Source organism: Syngnathoides biaculeatus, chromosome 16 (assembly GCF_019802595.1).
Source record: "Syngnathoides biaculeatus isolate LvHL_M chromosome 16, ASM1980259v1, whole genome shotgun sequence".
Lineage (NCBI taxonomy): Eukaryota > Metazoa > Chordata > Actinopteri > Syngnathiformes > Syngnathidae > Syngnathoides > Syngnathoides biaculeatus.
The window spans coordinates 13,225,010-13,247,872 of record NC_084655.1 but is presented as its reverse complement, the minus strand read 5'-3'; the positions used below and the strand labels follow the sequence as shown (position 1 = coordinate 13,247,872).

The following is a 22,863-nucleotide window of genomic DNA, read 5'->3' as shown; positions in this document are numbered from 1 at the left end:
TGATTGAATCTTTTGTGATATTTTAGCATAGATTCGACCTTGCAGGACAAAAGGAATCCCATGTGCACCTATTTTTCTTACAGATGAGAATTAATCTGCATGTTTACATACCTGAAATCTCATAAATCTCAACTCTCTTGGTTGGTTAGCCATGACCTGAATCTAAAATTACAGGATTATTACCTACTTGTAGTCTCTTTGCCGAGTTCCTACTTCAAATAATACGTGAAAAAGAAAAGAAAAGAAAAGAAAAGAGAAAGAAGAACATGTGTAAACTATCGGAAAATTCCACATTGCAAGTTCATGTTGTTTCAGCAGGTTTTCTGTCCATCTCTCTTATATTTTTCACCCAGGTTAAAAGTGCCTGAGTCTGAAATGCATGCAATGGACTATGTGCTAAAGCGATGCTGTGTTTTGGCCTGCAGACAAGTTGGATGCTGATTACATCAGACGTTACCTAGGTGATTTAACGCCTCTGCAGGAAAGCTGTCTTGTTCGGCTGCGGCAGTGGCTCCAGGAAACCCACAAGGGCAAGGTCAAATACATTATGTCTGAATAGATCATTCTGCTTTTTCACACACATTTTTGTTTTGTTTTGAGTAATTAAATGGAAGTCATCTGCCAGTTTCTCGGTTTCTTCCTGATATGTTGATTTTTCTCTAACTTAGCAGGTAGGTTTTTATGGCAAATCTTTGGTGAACCATCTGGTTTTGCCTTTACAGATTCCAAAGGATCAGCACGTGCTGCGCTTTCTTACAGCGACAGATTTCAACTTTGACAAGGCTCGGGAGCTCCTGTGCCAGTCACTCACATGGAGGAAGCAGCACCAAGTGGATTTCCTATTGGACTCATGGCAGCGTCCTCAACTTCTCCAAGACTACTACACTGGAGGCTGGCACCACAATGATCGAGGCATAATTATTGTTTGTCCTTTTAATTCACATTTAGAGAGGGTATTGGATTTATTGCAACTAGTTAAACTTGTGTTTTGCATTTCGTTATTAACCAATGTCTGAGTGCAACCTGTTATAGTTTCCATGAGTCTTTTATCAGTCTTAAAAACATTCTGAATGCCCAGCTATATTTTAAAATCCGGTTGTAAGATATATATTTAATTTTTGTAGCTTGTTTGTGCATGCATTTGTTTGTCTGATCCATATCTTTTTGTGTTTAGATGGCCGGCCTCTGTATATATTACGTTTGGGTCACATGGATACAAAGGGTTTAATGCGTGCCTTAACAGAAGAGGTGTTGGTCCGACAGGTGAAAGGGTTAAAGTTGTCATTTATACATGATTCAGCCCTTTTGAATCCAGATATCATGGCTAACATTGATGTTTTACCTCAATGACTCAGGTTGTTGCCATCAATGAGGAGGGACTGAGGCGCTGTGAGGAGAACACGACAGTCTTCGGTCGCCCAATTAGGTCGGTTCCCCTTTCTTGGCTTGAGAGCAGGGGTGTCAAACTCATTTTAGTTCAGGGGCAGAGTTTGTCCCAATTTGATGAGACGTGAGCTGGACCAGTGTATTTGTGGTTTAATAAAATATAAATAATTACAATTCCGGTTTTGTGCAAATAATTGCAAGTACATTTGGATTATATTCACATTTATTGATTGTCTTGTTTCACATTACGAGGAATCCCTAAAATGAATGAGTTTTCATTTAGACATTTGCTCAGTGGATCTGTACACTGTAGGTACCTTTCAAATACAATCTAGAAATTATAGTTACATAAATTCCCACATCCATCTGGAAATCTTGATAACCTCAACTGAGTCCTCACACCATACTATCTTGAGATGTGGGAATGTCTCAGAATGAGGGTAAAGTTGTCCCCCTCGCCATGTAAACATGTATATAAAAATGCATACTTGTTGTGCCAGCACATGAAAAAAAAAATCATAAAATTGTATTGATGCAGCATTTTATATGAATTAGGCTTGCTCAGTAGTTCTAAAAGCGCTTGTGTCGCATGTATCGTCATGCAAATATTGCGTTTGCCAGTTGCTGGACATGCCTGGTGGATCTGGAGGGTCTGAACATGCGTCACCTGTGGAGACCTGGGCTGAAGGCTCTACTGAGAATCATCGAAGTAGTGGAGGCCAACTACCCTGAGACTCTGGGCCGCCTGCTCATGCTGAAAGCACCCAGGGTATTTCCCGTGCTCTGGACCCTGGTGAGGATAAACGGCGATACTCACTAGCCACAACATTAGGTACAACTGCCAAATTGAATGCAATTCAATGTAAGCGCTGCGCTGTGTCATACTGAGAGATGCTTGTAATATTTAATTCAGTTTTTTCTGTAAAGCATCACCATGTACAATATTCCTCATTCTGTCAGAATGGTTAAATGTAGAGAACTCACTTTACTTGAAAGAATATTTATTATTGCAGTTTGTGATGCTTGACATCGCTGGAACTGATATGGCAGCAAAGGTCCTACACAGTGTTTTCCAAATGTTTTAGAGCCAAGACACATATTGTATATTAAAACAAAAAAATCTCGAGGTACTCGACCAAACAAAATGTTACCAAAAGGAAAGATACTGAAATTAACATCTCATCTCAATTAACTCACAAATTCACATAACGAGTGTGAAATCTAGGTCTGGATACAAGTGGATACATGGGTAAAATGTCCCGTATATTATCAAACCAACTTTTCCCAGTATTGGAAAGCTATATTGGCTCTAAGGTGCCTCAGTAAATATGTAAAATCATGTACGCATTCCCGAGTTCCACATGTCTTTTTCCCGAGAGACCTGAAATCAGGTAATTCCAACTTCTCAAGTTGATCTACTTCACTGGGTCTTCGACAGTATAAAGAGGAAACCAATCAGAGGAAAAGAGGCGGTCTTTGTGTAAATATGGACAAAGTGAATATAAAACTGGGTTGAACAGAAGTACCTGTCAAATGGGGCCTTTTCTGGACACTCATAAGATAAAACTAATGTGTTTTGTTTAATGAAATTTACACTTCTACTAACTCCATATTAGGGAGTCACTCTATGGACATCTAAATAGCTAAAGTATGAGGCCTTTAATTGGACCATCTGCTATCTAGTGGAAAACAATTTAAATGTTCTGCCTGCCACTATTGTTAATTGGCACAGATGAATGAACAAAGATGCAGTTGTAGTCAATAAATACGGTTGGGAATCGGACAAATTGCTTTAAGAGGCTGAAACAGCAGCAGCGCCAATAAATGCACTGGTACTACATTTTATGTGCAAATATTTGTATTGTGTTGCCCTTATGTGCAGTTCCTATTGTCATTTGTATTGAGAGGAAATCTAATGATGAAATATACTGTAAACACCTATCATGTGATGACTATGTCATGCAGTCGTAAATTGCATGCAGCGAGCCCACAATTACATAGCAACAAACAAAGCAATGTTCGTAATCCATGCGTGCTATAATAGTAGACAGTACAAGAATTATACCACCCAAGATCAAATAAGAATACAGGAACATCTTTCATTATTTATCTTGTGAATTATATCCAAAAACATTGGTATTCACAATGGGCTCAGTATACATGCTCTGGTGTCTGACTTGCAGGTCAGCCCACTGATCAACGAAAACACACGTAAGAAGTTCCTTGTCTATGCTGCAAATGACTACCAGGGTCCAGGAGGTCTGGTGAACTACATTGACCAGGCGTTTATCCCTGACTTCTTGGGAGGGGGCTGCGTGGTGAGCTTGGCTGCATTGCACTCTTTACAAAGAACCGCACTTGAACACATGGAATAGTGTTTTTATTATTTGTCAACTCACTTTATATTCTTTCTTCATGCACTCCTAAGTGTGAAATCCCTGAGGGAGGTTTAGTCCCCAAGTCTTTGTACAGGGCAGCAGAGGAGCTGGAGATGGAAGACAACCGATTATTGACAGATTCCATATATAAAATTGCTAGTATTTTCAAGGGAGCTCCATATGAGGTACTATCAAATTTCTTTGCAAGATTGTCACTTAACTAACCACCAGGAAGTTGAATGTAAATGTCAATATCCTTTACACTGACAGAGATGACTTGTAATTGGCATCATTGACCATAATGTGCACATCCTAACTCTGTTCATCATCTAGACTTTGTCATTTGTATCAACATGCAAAATGAATGCATAATTGTCAACCCTTTAATCCTCTGACAAATTGAAAGAAGTACTTTTTATCTCATGTTGAGTACTGTCGGAAACACAAATGTGAACATGTTGTACCATACTTTCTCGTGTATAATGGGCACCAATGTATAATGGGAACCCCTAAACTCGAAATTCTGGAAAACCCTTCAAACTATGTACAATGCATTTTTACAATGCTTGATTTTGCTTCTAACCAGATGATCAAAACAAAGTAATACCTAAGAATTAAGCACTTTATTTGAACAAATAATACTTTCTGTTTATTAACTTGCTCTTATGCCCTACCATTTAGTAAAGGAGACAACACACATTTGTACTCATATGTTTGAATACCCAAGTAGAATGTGTAAGATGTGTGCAATTCTTTAAAGAAAACATGAAGGACCAGGCAAAACAATTTATTTTGATGGGATTCTAATTCAACTGTCAAGCATTTCAGAAAACCTTTATAATTAAAAGCGAACATCACCATAAAGAAATTAATGAGGGTTATTCATTTATCAGTTGTGTTTCCGCCAGGTTAAGTGTACTTATGAGCACAATTGTACAAATACGTAGTCATATTGGAATGAAAGTGGAAGCTGCACCTTTTCCATAACCTTTAGGCGGCATACTGCAATGAAAGTGTACAGCTTTTTCATAACCTCTAGATGGGGACATACATTGATAAAATGTAATCTTTTTCATTTTCTCCTATACCTAATTAAAATGCAGACTATTGACTTGAGAATTTTTGTGGGGAATAAATGCGCATTAAACACAAATTATGAGTAAATAAAACTGTTCTGGCGCCACGGTGGCGCAACTGCTTAGGGCGTTTGCCACACAGTTCTGAGGCCCGGGGTTTCAAATCTTGGCTCTGCCTATGTGGAGTTTGCATGTTCTTCCCTTGCCTGCGTGGGTTATCTCCAGGCACTCCGGTTTCCTCCCACATTCCAAAAACATGCATTAAATGGAGACTCTAAATTGTCCCCAGGTGTGATTATGAGTGTGATTGTTGTCTGTCTCCATGTGCCCTGTGATTGGCTGGAAACCAATTCAGGGTTGACAGATGGCATAGGGTCCAGCACTCCCGCGACCCTTGTGAGGATAAGCTGCTCAAAAAAATGGATGGATGGATAAAACTGTTCTTTGCTTATAACCGGAAAAATGGATTTGAAAATAAATTATGAATGGTGATGAAAAATGTAAAGTTCAGTTTTTATTGACACTTACCTGAGGGGTATTAATTTAACACAATGTTAGCATTTTGCAGTGGTGTGTATAACCGTTTCATCTAAGAGCTGTTTCTAATATTTAGCTACATGGGAGAGGCAACATTAGAAATAGCTCTTAGTACAATGCAGACCACAACTACTAAACTATTTTAGTCCATTTGAATTAAATGGAAGGCTGGTAATTCATTTACATGTCCTAAGGTGTCACCAGCTGGAACAAATGTACACATCAAGTTTACAACGAATAATTGTGAAATGAATGATACATAACTAACTGTTGTCTTCTGTGCTATCCCCGTTCTGTCTATATGCCTTCAGATTTTAATTGAGATCATGGATGCGTCCTCTGTCATTACCTGGGACTTTGATGTGTCTAAAGGGGATGTGCTCTTCAACATCTACCATTCAAAGAGGGCACCACAGACCCCAAAGAAAGACACGACTGGAGCCCATAATTTTTCTACCTCTGGGATTGGCAGTTTGCAGCTGATAGACAAGAGCTGGGTGCTGGGCCTAGACTACAGCCTGGTGGAGAAGTCCCTCACCTGCAGAGAGGGGGAGAGCATACAGGTAAATGAAACCCAATCTGTTGCTATATCTTATATTCTGATCCTGGACATTTGCTCTGTTTGAATAGGGGTCTCACATCACTCGCTGGCCTGGATGCTACATTCTCCAGTGGTGCTTTCACAGCTCCCCGGCTGCCTCGGCCTCCAGCCTGTCTTATGTGGATGACGTGCTGGCCTCTCTGCAGGTCTCCTCCCACAAGTGTAAAATCATGTACTATACTGAGGTGCTGGCTTCCCAAGACATCAGGTCAGTTAATTTAGTCTACCGTGTCATGGTTGTGTTTTTTTTTTAAAGACAAAAAAAAAAAACTGTCAAGACTGACTTCCAAAAATAAATCCATATATCTGCTTTTCTAGGGGATCCTTGACCAGCCTGGAGTCCAGTAATAGTGGCTTCTCTCAGCTCAGTGGATCCACTACTCTTTCTAGCCAATCACACGCCGGCTCAACTGTCTCAAGGTAACACCACTTCGACAACAAACTCCAACTCACTAGCAGTGTTCAAGAATTCTTGGCTTGTTCTTGTACCGGAAGCTTTGCTGTTGTATCGGAAAGGCAATCGGTACTTTGGTCAAACTGTGTTGTGTATGTAAAATTGTATTAAAATGTAATCAATCATGGGACAGTCTTGTGTGCTTTTATTGGGTTAATACGTGGCGTCAAACGAGGTGGCAGCAGCTTGTGCTTGCTTGTGTGAATTAATTCGGATTGTCCACTAGATGTCAGTGCATTCTTTTGCAGAAAATGTTTGCGCCTCGGTTCCACATTTTTTCTTTAACCTAACATAATACTTTTAGTTCATCTCTACATGGAAACAAGTTTGATGTATAAACTATTTAAAAAGCCAGCGCTTTCTAGAGATTATAATGTTATGTTTGCTGTGGTGTAGAAATGCACTGGAGGAGGCATGTTTTACTACTTTGGTGACCATTTATATCTTATAACAAGCTCCTTGAGCAAAAATAAAAGTAATATTTACACAAAAGTCACTCTTTAATATGAAACAACAAATCTAGCTACATAAACTGCGGTGGGTATCACATCCTTTGAAAGTCACACAAAGCAGATTTATAACATTTTGCTCACCGAGGCTTGTTCGGTGAAGAAATAGTAGAGTTGCTCGACGAAAGAATTCATTCCAAGGGTGTGTGTTGCTCTAATCTCCAGAGAGCCTTGACACCGAACTCAAGGGGAGAAATGACTGCAGTGGAGGTGTTGCAGTGTAGATGTAATGGCAATAAGCTACGCTCTCTACACCAATAAATGAAATATTGGGTGGGAAAATCTCTTAAGATTTCTCACTGCATGCAGTATTTGGTCATGTAAGTGGCTGCTTGAGTCACTAAGAGACTCATGCTTTATCTCATTCCATCTGTATTAAAATAGATAATGAAACTTGTGAAGTATAAGGAAATGACAGTCACAAAAATATAAAATAACAAGGCTCTCCATATGTTTACCCAATTTGAGATATGGAACAAAGCATTAGCATGTTTTCTGAGGCTGCTAATTTGAATACTGTGAGATATCTTTTAGACGCACAACTCACAAAGAACCTTAAGATCCACAACTTTAACATATCCCTCGAGTTGAAGCTTATTGTACATGTTTCCTGACTAGCAAATGTGAGTTGTCAGTCAAAGCTCTTTAAACAATAGTTGAAAGACAAATGATGGATTTTCATTTTAAACAACCCTTTTTATACCACAGTGATTAGAAGCCATATTAAGATTAGTAGGCATCAAAAGATTCATGATTTGCATGCAGGGTATATGGATGAGTAAAGTGATTTTCATGGACAAACTGTACCGGAGTCTAACATTGATCATAGTATATGTATGTTTTAAAATACAGCCCTAACAAGAACTGGGTATTTTGAATTCAGTCTATTCTTTGTGGTGTCAAGGCAATGTTTGAGCCCAAGCCAGACTATTCCATCCTTAAACCAAATCAGATCCCAACCCCATTAGAAAGTCCATGATTAAGCCCTAGCTTTCTTAAATCAGGTCTTCCGTTCCTAATTGTGCCCGTGCACCAAGAGGAAAAAACATTTCGACATTGTGAGTGTCATGATGTTAATATTCAACACGTACTATCGCAAAACAACTGTTAGTCTTTCTTAACTTCTTGGTTGTGAATTGCACTTCCAATTTCTGGGTGTTAATTTAGACTTTGGACAATAATTTACTTTGGTTACACCCATCTATTATATTTCCTATGAAGTCTAGGGTCATGTAGAGAGAGTGATAGAAGAGTGATAGAAATACAATAGTACCACAACCCAGTTGTCCTTGAGCTGGAAGTGGCGTTACGTTGGACAGATTTGTCAATCTCATCTGATGAATGAGAAACTGGACAACAATTTTATATTAATGCCAGAAGGGACTCAGATGAATTGTCAAGTGTAACCTTAATGAAATTTGCAGGACATTCGGACCATGCATACATGGAGAGGGGCTTCAGTGACCGTGTTGGGCCTCTCTTCACTGTCCGACCTGATCAAAATTATCTGGATACAAGGGCTTTAAAACTACAGGAAGTGGAAATAAATGAAAATGATGAAAATGACAGATTCTACACTTTTTTTTTATGAAAAAGTGCATTGGTTCGTTACATTAAGGATTAATCTGCAATTCTGTATGCATTGAGATTCATCCCTGTGTAGCTTCTGGCATCAAAACATGGCAGCTTCCCATACACACACACCAAATTAGTCATCTCTACTGTCTTTAATACTGATTTTGTTGCCCTGAGCATTGCTGACAGTGTATCTTCAACCATATTGATGGCATTATCAACATTGTGTCTACCCTATGGGTAAGCTGATAGACAACAATAACTGCATTTTAGGAAAGTAGGGTGTTTGCTGCTGGTTGAGGGACAATAGGAGGGTGAACACTGATGGTATCATTCTCATCCCAGGATGATGTCTTAAAATCAGATGCATTCTCTACGCGTCATAGCCAAATACATATGACATCACCTCAGTGCTAGAAAAGCTTTCCTTGGAAGTTATTTTCAGTGAGATGGCAGAATCAACGTGTGTGACAGAAGAGTCTGCTAGGATGAAGGGCAAAGTTTATAAAACTGGTGAGGTAGCAGAAAAGATGCTGAGGTTCTCGCTTGGAGTGAACAGGTTGGAAAGGATTAGAAATAAACTCATTAGAGGGACAGCCAGCGTTGGATGTTTTGGAGACAAGGTTAGAGAGAGAAGACTTCAATGGTTTGGACATGTCCAGAGGCGAAAGAGTGAGTATATTAGTAGAAGGGTGCTGAGGATGGAGCTGCCAGGCAAAAGGGCGAGAGGAAGACCAAAGAGAAGGTTTATGGATGTGGTGAAGGAAGACATGAGGGCAGTGTGTGCTAGAGAGGAAGATGGAGGAGATAGGCTAAGATGGCAAAAGATGACACGCTGTGGCAACCCCTAACGGGACAAGCTGAAAGGAAAAGAATAAGATGGCAGAATCAACGCAAACAGCACCAAGAGCTACTGCTTTATGTTAGATTAGGACCCTAAAACTTTTATAAACTTGTATGTTGTTGGGACCTCAGTATTATCCAAGACAAGCAGAACAAGACTGGCTCAACTGACTCTTAGACAACCTGACTTGACTAATTGAATTCGGTGTGAAGTAATTCCCTGTTGGTTTCTGTGTGTACACAACTGGATGCATTTTCAGATTTGTGTTCCCTGGCGGCGGCACAGTGGGTCATCTTGTAAACGTTGGCCTCACAGTTCTGAGGTCTCGGGGTTCAATCTTGGACCCACCTGTGTGGAGTCTGCATGTTCCCCCCATGCCTGCGTGGGTTTCCTCCGGGCACTCGGGTTTCCCCCCACATCCCAAAAACATGCAACATTAATTGGACACTCTAAATACCCCCTAGGTGTCTATGGTGTTTGTGTCTATGTGCCCTGCGATTGGCTGGCAACCAGTTCAGGGTGGGATAGGCTGCAGCACTCCCCCAGTGACCCTCGTGAGGATAAGCAGCAAAGAAGATGGATGGATGGATGCGTTCCCTGGCTTTTATTTGTGAAGCCTAAACATATCCCTCATATAAACACTTCAAAAGCAGTACATTTGCTGCATCTTTTCAACTGCGCTGCTAATCTCATTTTGGCTAGTTTAGAGAAATTATTGTATCTATTTTACAATTTAAGTAGGTCTGATTGAGATGTCCCGGATACTTCACACTAGGTTTGATATCGTCCAGCATTGATTTTCCCTAAGATAAGAGAGACCATCAATCTCGCCTCAAATTAGGCCAAAGCCTGAGCACTGGCCTCATTTGCAATGGAGAGACAGCAGTCCGCCTACTAGCTCAATGTTGTTTTATTGCTTCACTAACTGGACCTTGTTTTTCTTTCTGATGTCGTGCAGGTCAGTCAGGAAACACATTTATGCACGTTAAAATTAAATTACATAATTGTTGTCCACTCGAAGATGGTGTCTACTTTCTCACAGTGCTCATAAAATTTTATGAAGGAGGCAAAAAAAAAAAAACAACATAATAACTTGGACCATTTTCATGTGAGGCTTCACATGAGACTTATGCAAATCTTGTGTGACTTCAGCATCTAGGATAAATGCCACAAGTCTTCTTTGTGTTTTTCTTGGCTTTATAATTTGTTTTAACATGATGACAAAGGGGAAATGTACTGTGTCATGATAAACAGAACCATAAATGTAACTTACCGCGACAAATTGGGTATTCAGTGCGATGTGAGCGATCCAGTTATGCATTTTCTATCCCCCTTACACTTTTTTTTTTAAAAACCTGTCCCGTTTAGCTGCATGATGTGTCAGAATGGTGGATTTGTATGCCTTAAATCATGGAATAGTTTTGCTGTGTAACGAGATCTTTTTTTTGGGTGGTGGTGGGGTCGTTACTGAAAATGCAGCAGAACAGGAAAGGTTTTCAGAGGACAGACGAATAAAAGAACAGACAAGCGGATTAGAGCTACAAATCACTGCAGAACAACAGTTGAACAATCTAGCTATAACAAATTTTCCGCACTATAGGGCACACCTAAGACCCTTTAATTTTCCCAAAAGCTGAGAGTGCGCCTTATAATCAGGTGCGCCTTATATATGGATCTATATCTGGATCTATATTGAGTTTTTAGCGCAGCTCATCTAATGGATGGATAACGCAACCCCAGCCTCTACCGTAGCGTCTATTCTATGCGCCTAATAATGCGGTGTGCCTTATATATGAAAAAGTTTTAAAATAGGCCAGTCATTGAAGGTGCGCCTTATAATGTGGTGCACCTTATAGTGCGTAAAATACGGTATATTTTGACTGTTGCTTGGGGTCATATATCGAGATATATGACTATAGAAAGGGGTCACGTTCTTATATACCTTGTCAGGACATGCAACAACTATGAAGACAAGATGAGAGAGGACAAGAAAGAACAGGATTGGGCCGCATGAGGGAGGTGTGCTACTCGCAATAGAATTCCGTACAGGGCGAACCATATGAAGGGGGCCATATTTCATGCCATAACCAGCTGTTATATAAAATAAAATTTCCATATGGAATGTGACAGGATTGTGATTTGTGAACATTCATTTTGACTGGATCTGGGAAGAAACTACAGCATAATATGGAACATTGTCTTTAAATGAGCTATTATGTCTCGAGAGTCTTTCTTAAAGAAGATTAAATGCTGCTACTGCCTGCACTGTATATTGCATTGTTGAGAAAAACAAACACCTCATATATTGCATGGAATCAAAGTTTATGGAGATTTTGCGGACAATCAAGGCCATCAGATTGGAAAGTCATTCTTCCAAATTAGATACTTTATACAATATGTTCAAAAGTTGTGAAATTCAGTCAAAGCTCTGATCTAAGATGTAATGTTCTCACCCACCTTCAAGAGGATGACACTTTTAGAAGGAAAGGGAATATCTATTTTGTTCAGGTGGGTATTGTGACCAACCTGTAGAGAGAGAGCAATGGCAGGTACTCATATCTTTAAAAATTTAAATAATTAAAAAAATATATATCCTCAAAGACACACACACACACCCCAAAAAATAGAGCTTACAAACACTGGAAGGTGAACAAAGGCACGCTTGACTGACATATTTTATGTATTTACAGCATATGCGGTATTCGTCGTCTTGCTTTAGGAATACGATTTTAAAATCTTCCTAAAAAGTTTGAGAATGACCTCAATAATACACAGATCTTTTTTTCCCCATTAAAAAGCATACCAGCTATTATACCCGATTTCCACAGTGCTAGTGACCTTCATGTCTCCACATTATTTCAGATCAGATGCAATTATCGGTAGTGCATGGAAGGAAGTCTCTGCAGTGATTTAAATTCTGTCTGCTGCAGAATAAAAGATTGAAGTAGAAGACGTCTGTCTTTTCTTATACCTGCCAGGCCACTGTCGCTCAGCGACCATCCGTTTGCTTCTGCTGGCAGGTGGGAGAAGCAGTGTGGGTGTCTGCGGAATAAAGAACAGAGATGTGCGTGAGAGCAAAGGCAGCGATAGACAGCAGATAAAGGTGCCAAGGTGGTATTAGCGATGAAGAGAGCTCGGCGATCAAGGCAAGTTCCCATTTTAAAGAGCTGCGGGGCTTCTCGTGGGGCCAGCTGCCATCTTTGTTTCCCAGTCACTTTTTATCTGCTCAGACTTTGTCGAGGAGTGATTGTATTCAAGTTGATTTGGTCTGGTTATCAGGTGCGTGTGTGTGAGTGAGTGGGTGTGTGTGGTGTTGGGGGGGTGCTTGTGTGCAAGCATATATGCATGTGTACATGAATACTGTTTATATACTTTGTCCTGTTCGACACGCGTGGTCATCCTGGACAGTCCCTGTCAGGACAGGTGCACTATCGGCTTACTGGTCATGGGGTCATTGTGTGTGTGTGTGTGGGGGGGTGGGGGGTCTCTTCTCTCTGGGTCTTATATCTGCTTGTTTAGCTTGTGTAGTCGAACCAGTGTACCTTTTTAGCTTTGCAGTATGTGTGACTTCACCACCTTTGTACCTGTTACATGGTGGTGATCCCAACTTTCCCTGACACTCTGACTCCTCTAAGCTTCAATCCTCCCTCTGATAATGGAAATCGTCTTCCTTGAAATGCATCTTTTTTAGAAAATCGTAATTATATCATCAGTCGTAAATTATGTAATTTCGTGTGTTCAAATGCGGTGTCTGAAACGTAAAAGAAAATGCATATATGTACATATGTTCTCTTTCTGTGGAAAAAAAAGTTTGAATATTCTCTGTGAGTCAGCACGGTGAATCAGCTGGTAAAGCATTGGCCTCACAGTTATGAGGACCCGGGTTCGATCCTGGCTCGCCTGTGTGGAGTTTGCATGTTCTCCCCGTGCTTGAGTGGGTTTTTTCCGGGCACTCTGGTTTCCTCCCACATCCCAAAAACATGCAACATTAATTGGACACTCTAAATTTGCCGTGAGGTGTGATTGTGAGTAAGACTGTTGTCTGTCTCCATGTGCCCTGCGATTGGTTGGCAACCAGTTCTGAGTATACCCTGCCTCCTGCCCGTTGAGAGCTGGGATAGGCTCCGGCAATCCCTGTGACCCTCATGAGGATAAGGGGCAAAGAAAATGGGTGGATGGATTCTCTGGGTGAAAGCCCTAGTGTAACTTTGTCATGCTTGTCATTAGTCCTTTTAGATGGCCTGGTCCCACATATTGTATGGAGTACAGTATAGCCTAAATGTTCGCTACCTCTGTCATCTTTTGTCAAGTACCAATCAAGGTAGATAAGACTCTTGATCTGACAATAAGAAAAAAAAAAGTTTAATGTTGTGATATGATTCAGACCAAGTTAGTCTAATCCCATGCAAATGCTATGTTTGGAATTTGATATTTGTCATTCACTTCATTCTTGATTCTCTGAATCTCGTTACGTAGAAAGTAGAAAGATAAGTGATGAACATAAATTAAGTCAACAGCTAGTCAGGCCTGAAGTTCAATTTGATCCTTCTCCAGAATCACTGTGTTAATGTTCATGCACAACACTCAAATATTTTTGTGAATTAGAAGATGGGGTGTTTTTATTTCATGCTTAATTTAAACATTGATTGATGCTAATTGCAAACTGCTCCATATTATACCCCTTTTGCTCACCTTCAACAATAGCCTGTATTTAACGAGTAGTCCGAGTACTACATGATACTTTTTGTGTGGTTACAATGTTATAGCCACACTGATGGCCACGCTGCTGTCAGACCAGGTCAGAACAGGATCTACTCTTTCTGAACCATTGAGTAGAGGACTAATCTACCACATGTTGGCAAAGGGGCCTATTAAACAAATATTATATCTAGTACAAGTCTTGACATCAATAAAAGAAATGGCAGAGGTGCATAAAATTGTCATTGTCCAATATTTAAACAGATTGCGATCAGGCGGATGTGATGCAAAGCACAAGTTCTCAACTGTTGTCACCATGTAAGCAGCATTACAACATACATATGGAGAACATGACTCATTTATAAAAATGTATACCTTGGCACTAATCTCTTCTTTTTGGCAAAGTGCAACATCAATTGTTTGGCTTGTAGCTGTAACATTTTTAACAGTCTTTTATACCCACCAATTGAGAATCACTGATCTACCGTAAAGAATAGTTTCAACTTTTGTCACGTCAACTAAAGGACGTTGTTTATTTTACTTTATTTTATTTTGACAAAGCACATATGAGCTGTTGTTTGAGCCTGAGTATAACGGGTGTGTTGAACGTGTTTGTTTTCTTTCACTTTGTTCAATTTCATATCACTGGCAGCATAGTAAGTGGAGCAGTGACAGCTTTTTTTTTTTTTTTTTTAAGCCTCCTCCCACAGTTCATCCACATGTTGTCAATCCCTTTGGGCTCACACACTGTGCTTTTAATTGCCTTAAAGTCTGACTTGTGCTCTAACCAGGGATTTTCAGCCAAGAACATCTAAGCCTATTACACGCTTGTTAGCGTCAAGAAACACAATCCGTCGTGAAAGAATGTCTGACTGTCTAACAATTTACGCCACTTGCTTGACCGTCACCACTGCGCGTCTGTCCTTTAGATCGGAGTTAAAATGCGACAATAAAATACTGAATGTGACGCATACTTATCCCAACCCGTAGGCCTTAGGATTTTATTCTGCAATCATTGCCCCCTATTTCAGTCAAGCCATGTTGACTAGGGTTGGATGACGTGGTTTAAGTGTCGTTGAATGAATTTGAGTCACAGGGCCTCCCTTCTGGAGCCAGGCCTTGGAGGTGGGGCTAAATGGCAAGCGCTTGTTGGCTGGGCCTGCATGCTTGGGGCCCAGCCGGGTGCAACCCCAAGCAGGTGAGAAGATATCTATTGCCCCACCCCCACCAGTGGCTCAGGGCCTCCACTTTTGGCGTTCAGAGAGCACAAAGTTATATTTTAAACATTGTGATATTCCATGTGCACCCTGTTAGTTTCAAAGACTTTTGAACAAAAACCTTGAACACAAGAGCGCACTCCAAAATGTTATTTAGAACAATTATAGAATCCAATCATTTTTCCTGTTTTCACCAGGAAACATTCTTTTGTCTTTAAGTGATGTTATTGAAAGGCTTTAGAGAAGGTGTTCGACGTTGTTGTGTTCCTCGCAACTTTGTCCTTGACTCTGAGTAATAAATGATGCCCTCCAGCGGTTGTTTACACGACACAACATTCCTAGAGTCGTCATGATTGTTCTGTTGCTGTGAAGAAGATTAAAAGATAACAGTTTCGTTCTTACAGATGAATGCGCCGGTTTCTTCACCATCTGAGCCGACATTTTTTTTTCTTCGCTTTTTCTTTTTCAAATTGTTCATGTGTGTCACACCAAGAAACCCGTCGAATGATCATTGCTTTTCAGATGTGTTCCACTTACTATTTGTTGGTTTTGGATGGAACCAGTGACATAACCAGCGGCACATTTATGATCATTTGGACATTCTACCCTGATGAGAAATATAAAATATGAATTGTTGCAGTACTTTGACGATGTCAACATTCCTGCCCATTTTCTATAACGCTTTGTCCTCAGCTGACTTTGGCAAGAAGGATTGCTCACCAGCCAATCACAGGGTATGTCTGATAGCATGTAATTCTAATTCATTTTGGGTGCAGCAATAGCTTTATTTTAATTCTGATTTTGGAAAACTTCTCTTACTATGCATGGATTTTATACTGCCAAACATGACTTGGAATAGAAATTCACACATTTTTAACAACTTAGTCAAAAAATCAAAAGGAGAATGACAGTCAGAAGAAGATGGGAGAATGGCCTCAAACCTATAAAATTCTTTCATTCATAAGCTCTCTGCAGTCAGATAACGTGCCATTAAAATGATGATAGTGTTCGAGATCAAACTCTGAAGTCTTGCTGCCCATAACTGGTAATATGACTCATGGTGTTGTCGGAAGATGACGGATACTTAGTTTCGCACTTGGCTGCCAGATGACGACATGTATCTTTGTGTCACTTGCAATTGAGGACTTTCTAATTCCGATCAAACGTTGTATCTTCACAAGGATTAAAGAGAAGGCCTTGAATGTGTTGAACCGCTGTGATGGATTTGTTCCTATCCCAGGGGGTGCTTAATAATTGGAACACTTCCACTTGCATACGCATTTCGCTTCTGACATCTACCGGAGGGAAGAAGTAGTCTGCTTAGGCTAGACATAACGACTCTTCTATTGTAGGATGTGAAAACTGAACCTTAAAGGTCCCCTTACATCAGATTTCTTCAATTGTTTTTTTTTAATAATCTTTAAAGTCCTTTTTGTTGGGTCGCAAGATCATTTGAGTTGAAAGTGCCCAGGAAGTATGTTTTAGAAAGTTTTTCTTGAAAGCTTTTCTTGTTGATCTTTTATATTTGGTAGTTGAGACAGCTGGATTTCTCAATAATAGGTGAAATGTAAAAATGCTATGATATAATATTAGCTTAATCCGATGAATAACTACAAAATGTCACAGTCTAGAGTAGGGGTCAGGAACCTTTTAGGCTGAGAGAGCCACAAACGGCAAATATTTTAAAATGTAATTCCAAAAGAGCCATCCAATATTTTTAAAACTAAATCCAAGTGTATTTGTGCATTTTATGTAAGGCCAACACTTTAAGAGTACAACTTTGTTGAGTAGTTTGAGACTTCCATCCGTTATTCGTGATTGGTCTTAATGTTTTTTTTTTAAATGTGAGAAATACCTTTCATATGCATACTGTAGGTAGAACCAAATATTGTCATTACAGCAATATTCACACGCCGCAGTGTGTGGTATGTGACGGGAAGTGCATTACAAGTTTTCACAATCAGCTGGTCTGCAGGTTGAATTTTTTTCATTGGTCCCCAATTATGTGCACTTACCAACAATGCTTACTGACAGAGGCATGTCTTTATGTAAAAAAAAAAAAAAAATATTCCGGTGGTGTGAAGCGCATAAGCACTCTGTCATTATAAATCACATTGACAGGCTTCGTCAGGACTGTCACATTTGTAATTATGAGTTTACCCCTTTAAGAACGGAGGAAGAAGAAGAAGAAGTGTGTGGCTGTCATTGGAGGCCGTGCAGCAGGTCGTTGTTAGAGAAAGTTACGTGTGGTGCCAAAATATTCTAAAAAGAAAAAAAAGATGTCAAGCTGATGTCTTTGTTTTTGGGCCACGCATGCGATGGACACATTAAGCACCCCTGCTATATACAGTATGTCACTATCAGGGCTCCACGTGCCATATGCAACCATCAGAAGACCCAGGTGTACCTCGCGAGCCATAGGTTCCCGACCCTTCCTCTAGAGAAACCTCCTGAGGCTTCTTTAACTGTTTACAAAGTTTAATATATATGTTCTAAATACAGTACTATAGTAATCCCAGAGCTATGCAAGATGGTTTGCCTTCTCTCACATTTTAGACTTCTATATAAAACGCATTTAGGAAATGATCCATTTGCTTCTTAGGGCTACTCAATTCTGCACTTATTGGATAGGCTGTAATAAAGTTCGTTCCGATGGGTGACTGCTGGACTTGTACCGAGATGATTTCATTCTCCCCAATTGCTGCAACATTTCCTCAAAACGTGATTTCAGTTTATAGAGTCAAGCTCCGGTTTGTTTTCCGTTGGATTGTAGCAGAGGTTTGTTGTCTCCCCGCCACATTTGATCAGCGCTGCATGTTGCTACAACCCTGAATATCAGAAAACGATACGAGTACATATGTCTGATTCTTACTGAGTTCATGACAAAGTATTCTGTCTCTGTTGCTCTTGATTATGAAAGAGTCTTTGCTTTTGCCTCTGAGACTTGTGAGCACAACCAAACACACTTGACAGGAGCCTTTGCATCCTCCAGCACGTTTTAGAATACAACGCTGAATAATATTGTGTTGAGAAATACGTGTCATCAATAATTCAAGAGTCATCTTGGTTTATAAAGCAAAGTGATTTGTAAAATGTTATACCTGTAGTAGTCCTATACTAAACAGCTCTGAAGGACCATTTTAAAAGAGAAGCGATGTGAAAATAACATTTTACTACACGGCCCCTGGGCAAGAAATGGAACAGTCACACTGCTTTGGCACCAATGGCGAGCACATGTAACTGAAATACTTTAATATTGCTGTCAGTTAGATGTACTTTTAACTTGAAATCCAATCAATATCTTGTTCCTACTGTATTGACTTTCGATTATTATTTCTTTGCTTAGTTAATTGCTCAACCTGGTGTAATCCTCTGGTGTTCAGTCCTTGGAGATTTCCCACAAATGTGAGGCTGGTTTGTTCACCTTGAGCCCAAAACTTGAATGTCACAAAAAATGCCTTAGACGTGTTTCAATAATTTGGTAGTAAACACAACACTCACTTCATTGTCATCCTTTCGAGGATTGTGTTTCACTGCTCATATTTTTTTAAAGACTACTAAGCAGGCTATTATTTTAGAACAAGTATGGAATCGGTCATAAAGTTTTGCAATTCTAAATAAAGTTAATAATAAATGAATGAAAGGAAAGGGTGTGCTAATTCATTGCTGCTGTAATAAGTTATCTCATATAGAATATCATCGTGTTATGGTAATGCATGATGTACATTAGTAATTAGTGCAAGTGCTAAATATTTGATGTGAGTGCTCTAATGGCTGCAATCCCCTCATTACTAATCAATGACTCCACCTGGAATCCACACATTCAGCGTTGCTGCACATTTCCCCCACGTTGGATTGATGACATCTTTTCTGACACGTCGGGTTGCCGGTGTTATCCTCCGCTGATCAATAGCAGCACCAACAAGGTGGTTAAAATAACTCGAGCCGTGCGCTTCGTGGGAGAACCTACTTTCATCCATCTAACTCAGGTAATTGGTCCTGGTACAATAGCGTGGTATATTTCTTTACAAAGCAGGTATCATTATAGGTGTGTCATGTGTGCCTTGTGGAGGCCTACAGGGAAGAATAGGAGACAGAGATAAAGACGACGGTTATTATAAGAAGCTGCAATGCGGTGGCGGATGACAGCTTTTGAGCAATGGATGCAGGTTTCAGGCGAGCGGAGTATGGGAGAGGCCGGGCTCGGATCGTGCTCTCCCGAGGCCTCGGCTTTTTCTGCTTGATCCTATGTAAGCTTGTGCTCCTAGGGAAGGATTTTCTGAAAGCCATCTAATTAGTCATGTTCAATTTTAGTAATTATGACGCATAACGTCATCTTCTGTTAGCTTCTTCTTCTTTAGGACCTGTTGCAAGTTCTTGTTTGAGACTTGTTTGGTAAAGGTTTGTCACTTAATGTATTTAGATGAAAAAAAAAGTATGTTTTTTTCTGTCTGCTTAACAGTTGCAAAACTGCAATCTATCGCACTTAGAAACATCACATATATGATTCATTAATCTAAAAACAATGCAAGAAAAAAAACTTTTCTCAACTCGATCTCGTTCAGAAGCACAGACTTTAGTTAACAAAAACTAAGTCTTGAGAGTACTGATTCTCTGTTTCTTGTAAGCCTAAAGAACTGAGCCACAAAGGACTTTAATGATAAAAGTTGTCAGAGGCACCTTCGCTACTTTCATAGCCCACAGAATAATATTGCAACAGAACATATCGTGAAGAAAGAACAATGGCTCAGGGCCTTGGGCGCAGGGAACGTCGACCTCACTCTGACAATATTTATTGATTGACATTTATTCACCAGCCAGTTAGATATCTCAGTGGAAAGAAAAGAGATTCCAGCGGCTGCAAATGTCGGAAAACATAAAATTTGTACCAAATTAGTTTCTTTTTTGTACTTGTGTATATTTCGATAATGGCCATCTGAATGGGCACTGGGATCATCAGACCATTACCCGGCGGATTTATTTTTTTGGGCCATTGTCAAAGTTGAATTCATATTTAGGAAAACAACAATTTATATTTTATTTATATAATTTATATATTATTGTCAATGCATACAAAGAAAAATGCATACATAATATTAAATTGTATGCAATAATACAAGGACAATAATAACATTTATTGTCATTTCATAACCAAATGTAAGGCTGACTCGTGCCACAGTTATGTTTTTTACTTCCGCCAAGGAAGGGTGGCCATTTCTCATCGTTATGACGACAACAAGCAATGAAAGGCGGCATTTCAAATAAACGGATCATGTCGAACGTGCTTTGGGATTGGTCATCAAAGAGCAGCCTGAGTCGGACTGCCAAAATGATTGTGCCGTCAACCACTTAAAAAGACACACACACCCCCAGCAGGGCTCATCTGACACAGATTTAGTTTTATGCAGGTACATTTGCTTTTGCCACAGATAATGTGCCTCTACTTGCATTGCATTGCAAGCGCTGTCAAGATTGGGTCTTTTGTGGTGTTGGAGGCAAGAAAGTGGAGGACCCAAATTCAGGGCAGCAGGGAAGCAAGGCAGAAGTGCAGGAATTTTACATTTTATATTTTATTTGGAAAAAAATAACAACAACAAGATGTGTGGAAAACTCCCAAAATGAGCCTGGGCAGCCGTGATTGTCGGTTTGACCTTGGATTAGAACCTGCCCCGTGTGATGTGACCTGGGTGTTTCGCCAGTGTACTGGGATTATTCTTAAACCACTGCTGGACCAACATCGCACACAGGATTATTCGTTCATCCCATAATTTCGCTGGTTTGCATGCCAACCTCTACAGGATTTGACACGTTAAGGGTTTGCTTCCATTTCTGGGCCGACTGTAACCACACGTTTCACAAAATGAATGGAATATGAAAGTCTTGTCCATATTGACTGGCTTCAGTTTGAGTCGATATTGATAAAGGCAAAATGAAGCCAGTTTTTCAGGACATGGCGATGCAGTAAATCGTTTTTATTGTAATGACTTTGATGCGTTATCAGTGTCTCAAGTTATATCTGTGATCTGGTTATCTATTTTTTTTACTTCATCCCTACTAGATCAATCATACTGCATACTGTACACAAACATGATACCAGTGCAATAGTCTTGGTTAATTTGTACTTTAGCGGCCGCTTGTCTGAACTTTTTTCTGTTTTGTTAAAAATAAGATCCACCAGACAATATTATTAATGACTTCCAATTTTGAATCGATTTGCCTCACATATGGCTTCAGCTACACACGAGTGTTTCAGAGCTTTACGATATGTACTGTAGGTGTTCCTGCTGAGCTGTTACGACAGCGGGTGAGCCATAACAAGTGCGAGTTATGACACACCAGCATGTGCACCGCAGGCTGCCCGTTTATTTGAAACGATTTGATGTATTTTGGAAAGTTAATGACTTTTGTCATTACAGGAGAAACGTGAGCCAATTAGTACAGTACAAAGTCCCTCTTTCTTCTTTTCGGTGGTTTTGATAACTTTTCTGGATACATCCAGTATAGATTTAGAAAGATGTCAGTAGTCACTTAATTGTTATACATCCATCAATAGGAAAGTAAAGAAGGATTTTCTTTTACTAGGCTCAGATTTCTTTTTTAATTTGTCTAAATGACCACGCCACAATTCGTCAACTTATTTCGCAAATATCAAAAGACTCAAAATGAAAGAAATCTTTGAACATAACGTTTGTGATGTAAGCAAAAAAAAAAAAAAAAAAAAAAAAACAGTTCAGGTCACTCATGTGGACGACAGAGGAATAATCAGTAAAGTTCGTATTGGTTTACTTTTCGGTCCAGAGGAAGAATACTGAAATGACTTCACGAAAGCACCAAATGTGAAAAGTCATTGGGTTCAATATACTCATTAAAAAAAAAAGAAAGAAAAAAACCCACCAACAAAATGCAATCCCAGAAATGCAAAAATGTTTTTGAAGGTGCAATTAACAAGGTGGACTGACTATTCTACTTTATAGGGTTCCTTTCATTTTAGTAACATAACAAAATGTGTTCTCCAGTCTACATATTATTTTGTCAATAGCACAACACTTTGAAATGCATTTTTCTTTCAATGTCTTTATTTTCATGTTTCGCTGGGGATTCTGTCCTTAAATGCCCATTATGACTGTGATATGTCAAACTTATGGCCACAAATACAGTGGGGAAATAAAGGTTCTGAAGCACAAAACACCCACAGCTGCACAAGTGACATCGTTGGTTTTTTGTTTTTTTTCTTTTTGTGTGTAAATTCCCCCACCTTGCGCCGGGTGCTCGTAAACAATCCTGACCCCATTTGACAGGTTGTTTCAGTTACAGCCTCGCGCCGCATACCCAGAGCTGTTCCTGGTGCCTCTGAACTCATGGATTATTCATGGCTCATGGAGCTGTCCCACTGTGTGCCTCGTTGCCTGCTCGGAGGACAGACCCGCTTGCGTCAGTTCAGCGCCAAAAGTTGTCATGCGGTCTGTTTTTGACATTTGACATTGATCATAACAGGTGGACGCTTGTCCTTTTTGCCTACTAATAGGAATAATTCCTGTGTGGAATAATAACCAATCTTATTGTGGATCTTTATTTTGTAATCACGATT

General features: G+C 39.8%; 1 protein-coding gene across 8 annotated transcripts in view; it reads left to right on the top strand.

The window, feature by feature from the left end:
* The window catches only part of LOC133514537 (SEC14-like protein 1), a 42,859-nt gene that overhangs the window by 5,637 nt on the left and 14,359 nt on the right, over positions 1 to 22,863 (top strand). For 6 of the 8 annotated variants that reach the window (XM_061846315.1, XM_061846314.1, XM_061846312.1 and 3 more), the window contains exons 9-19: positions 426 to 535; positions 723 to 912; positions 1,175 to 1,263; positions 1,356 to 1,426; positions 2,008 to 2,179; positions 3,570 to 3,704; positions 3,815 to 3,949; positions 5,689 to 5,940; positions 6,008 to 6,186; positions 6,297 to 6,398; positions 12,381 to 12,506. In XM_061846315.1, coding sequence (XP_061702299.1) covers positions 426 to 535; positions 723 to 912; positions 1,175 to 1,263; positions 1,356 to 1,426; positions 2,008 to 2,179; positions 3,570 to 3,704; positions 3,815 to 3,949; positions 5,689 to 5,940; positions 6,008 to 6,186; positions 6,297 to 6,398; positions 12,381 to 12,432 — 1,487 coding nt within the window. In that variant the 3' untranslated portion in view covers positions 12,433 to 12,506. Of the gene's footprint in view, positions 1 to 425; positions 536 to 722; positions 913 to 1,174; positions 1,264 to 1,355; positions 1,427 to 2,007; positions 2,180 to 3,569; positions 3,705 to 3,814; positions 3,950 to 5,688; positions 5,941 to 6,007; positions 6,187 to 6,296; positions 6,557 to 12,380; positions 12,507 to 22,863 lie in introns of those variants that run through there. The other 2 variants (XM_061846316.1, XM_061846317.1) reach the window with 2 other exon arrangements.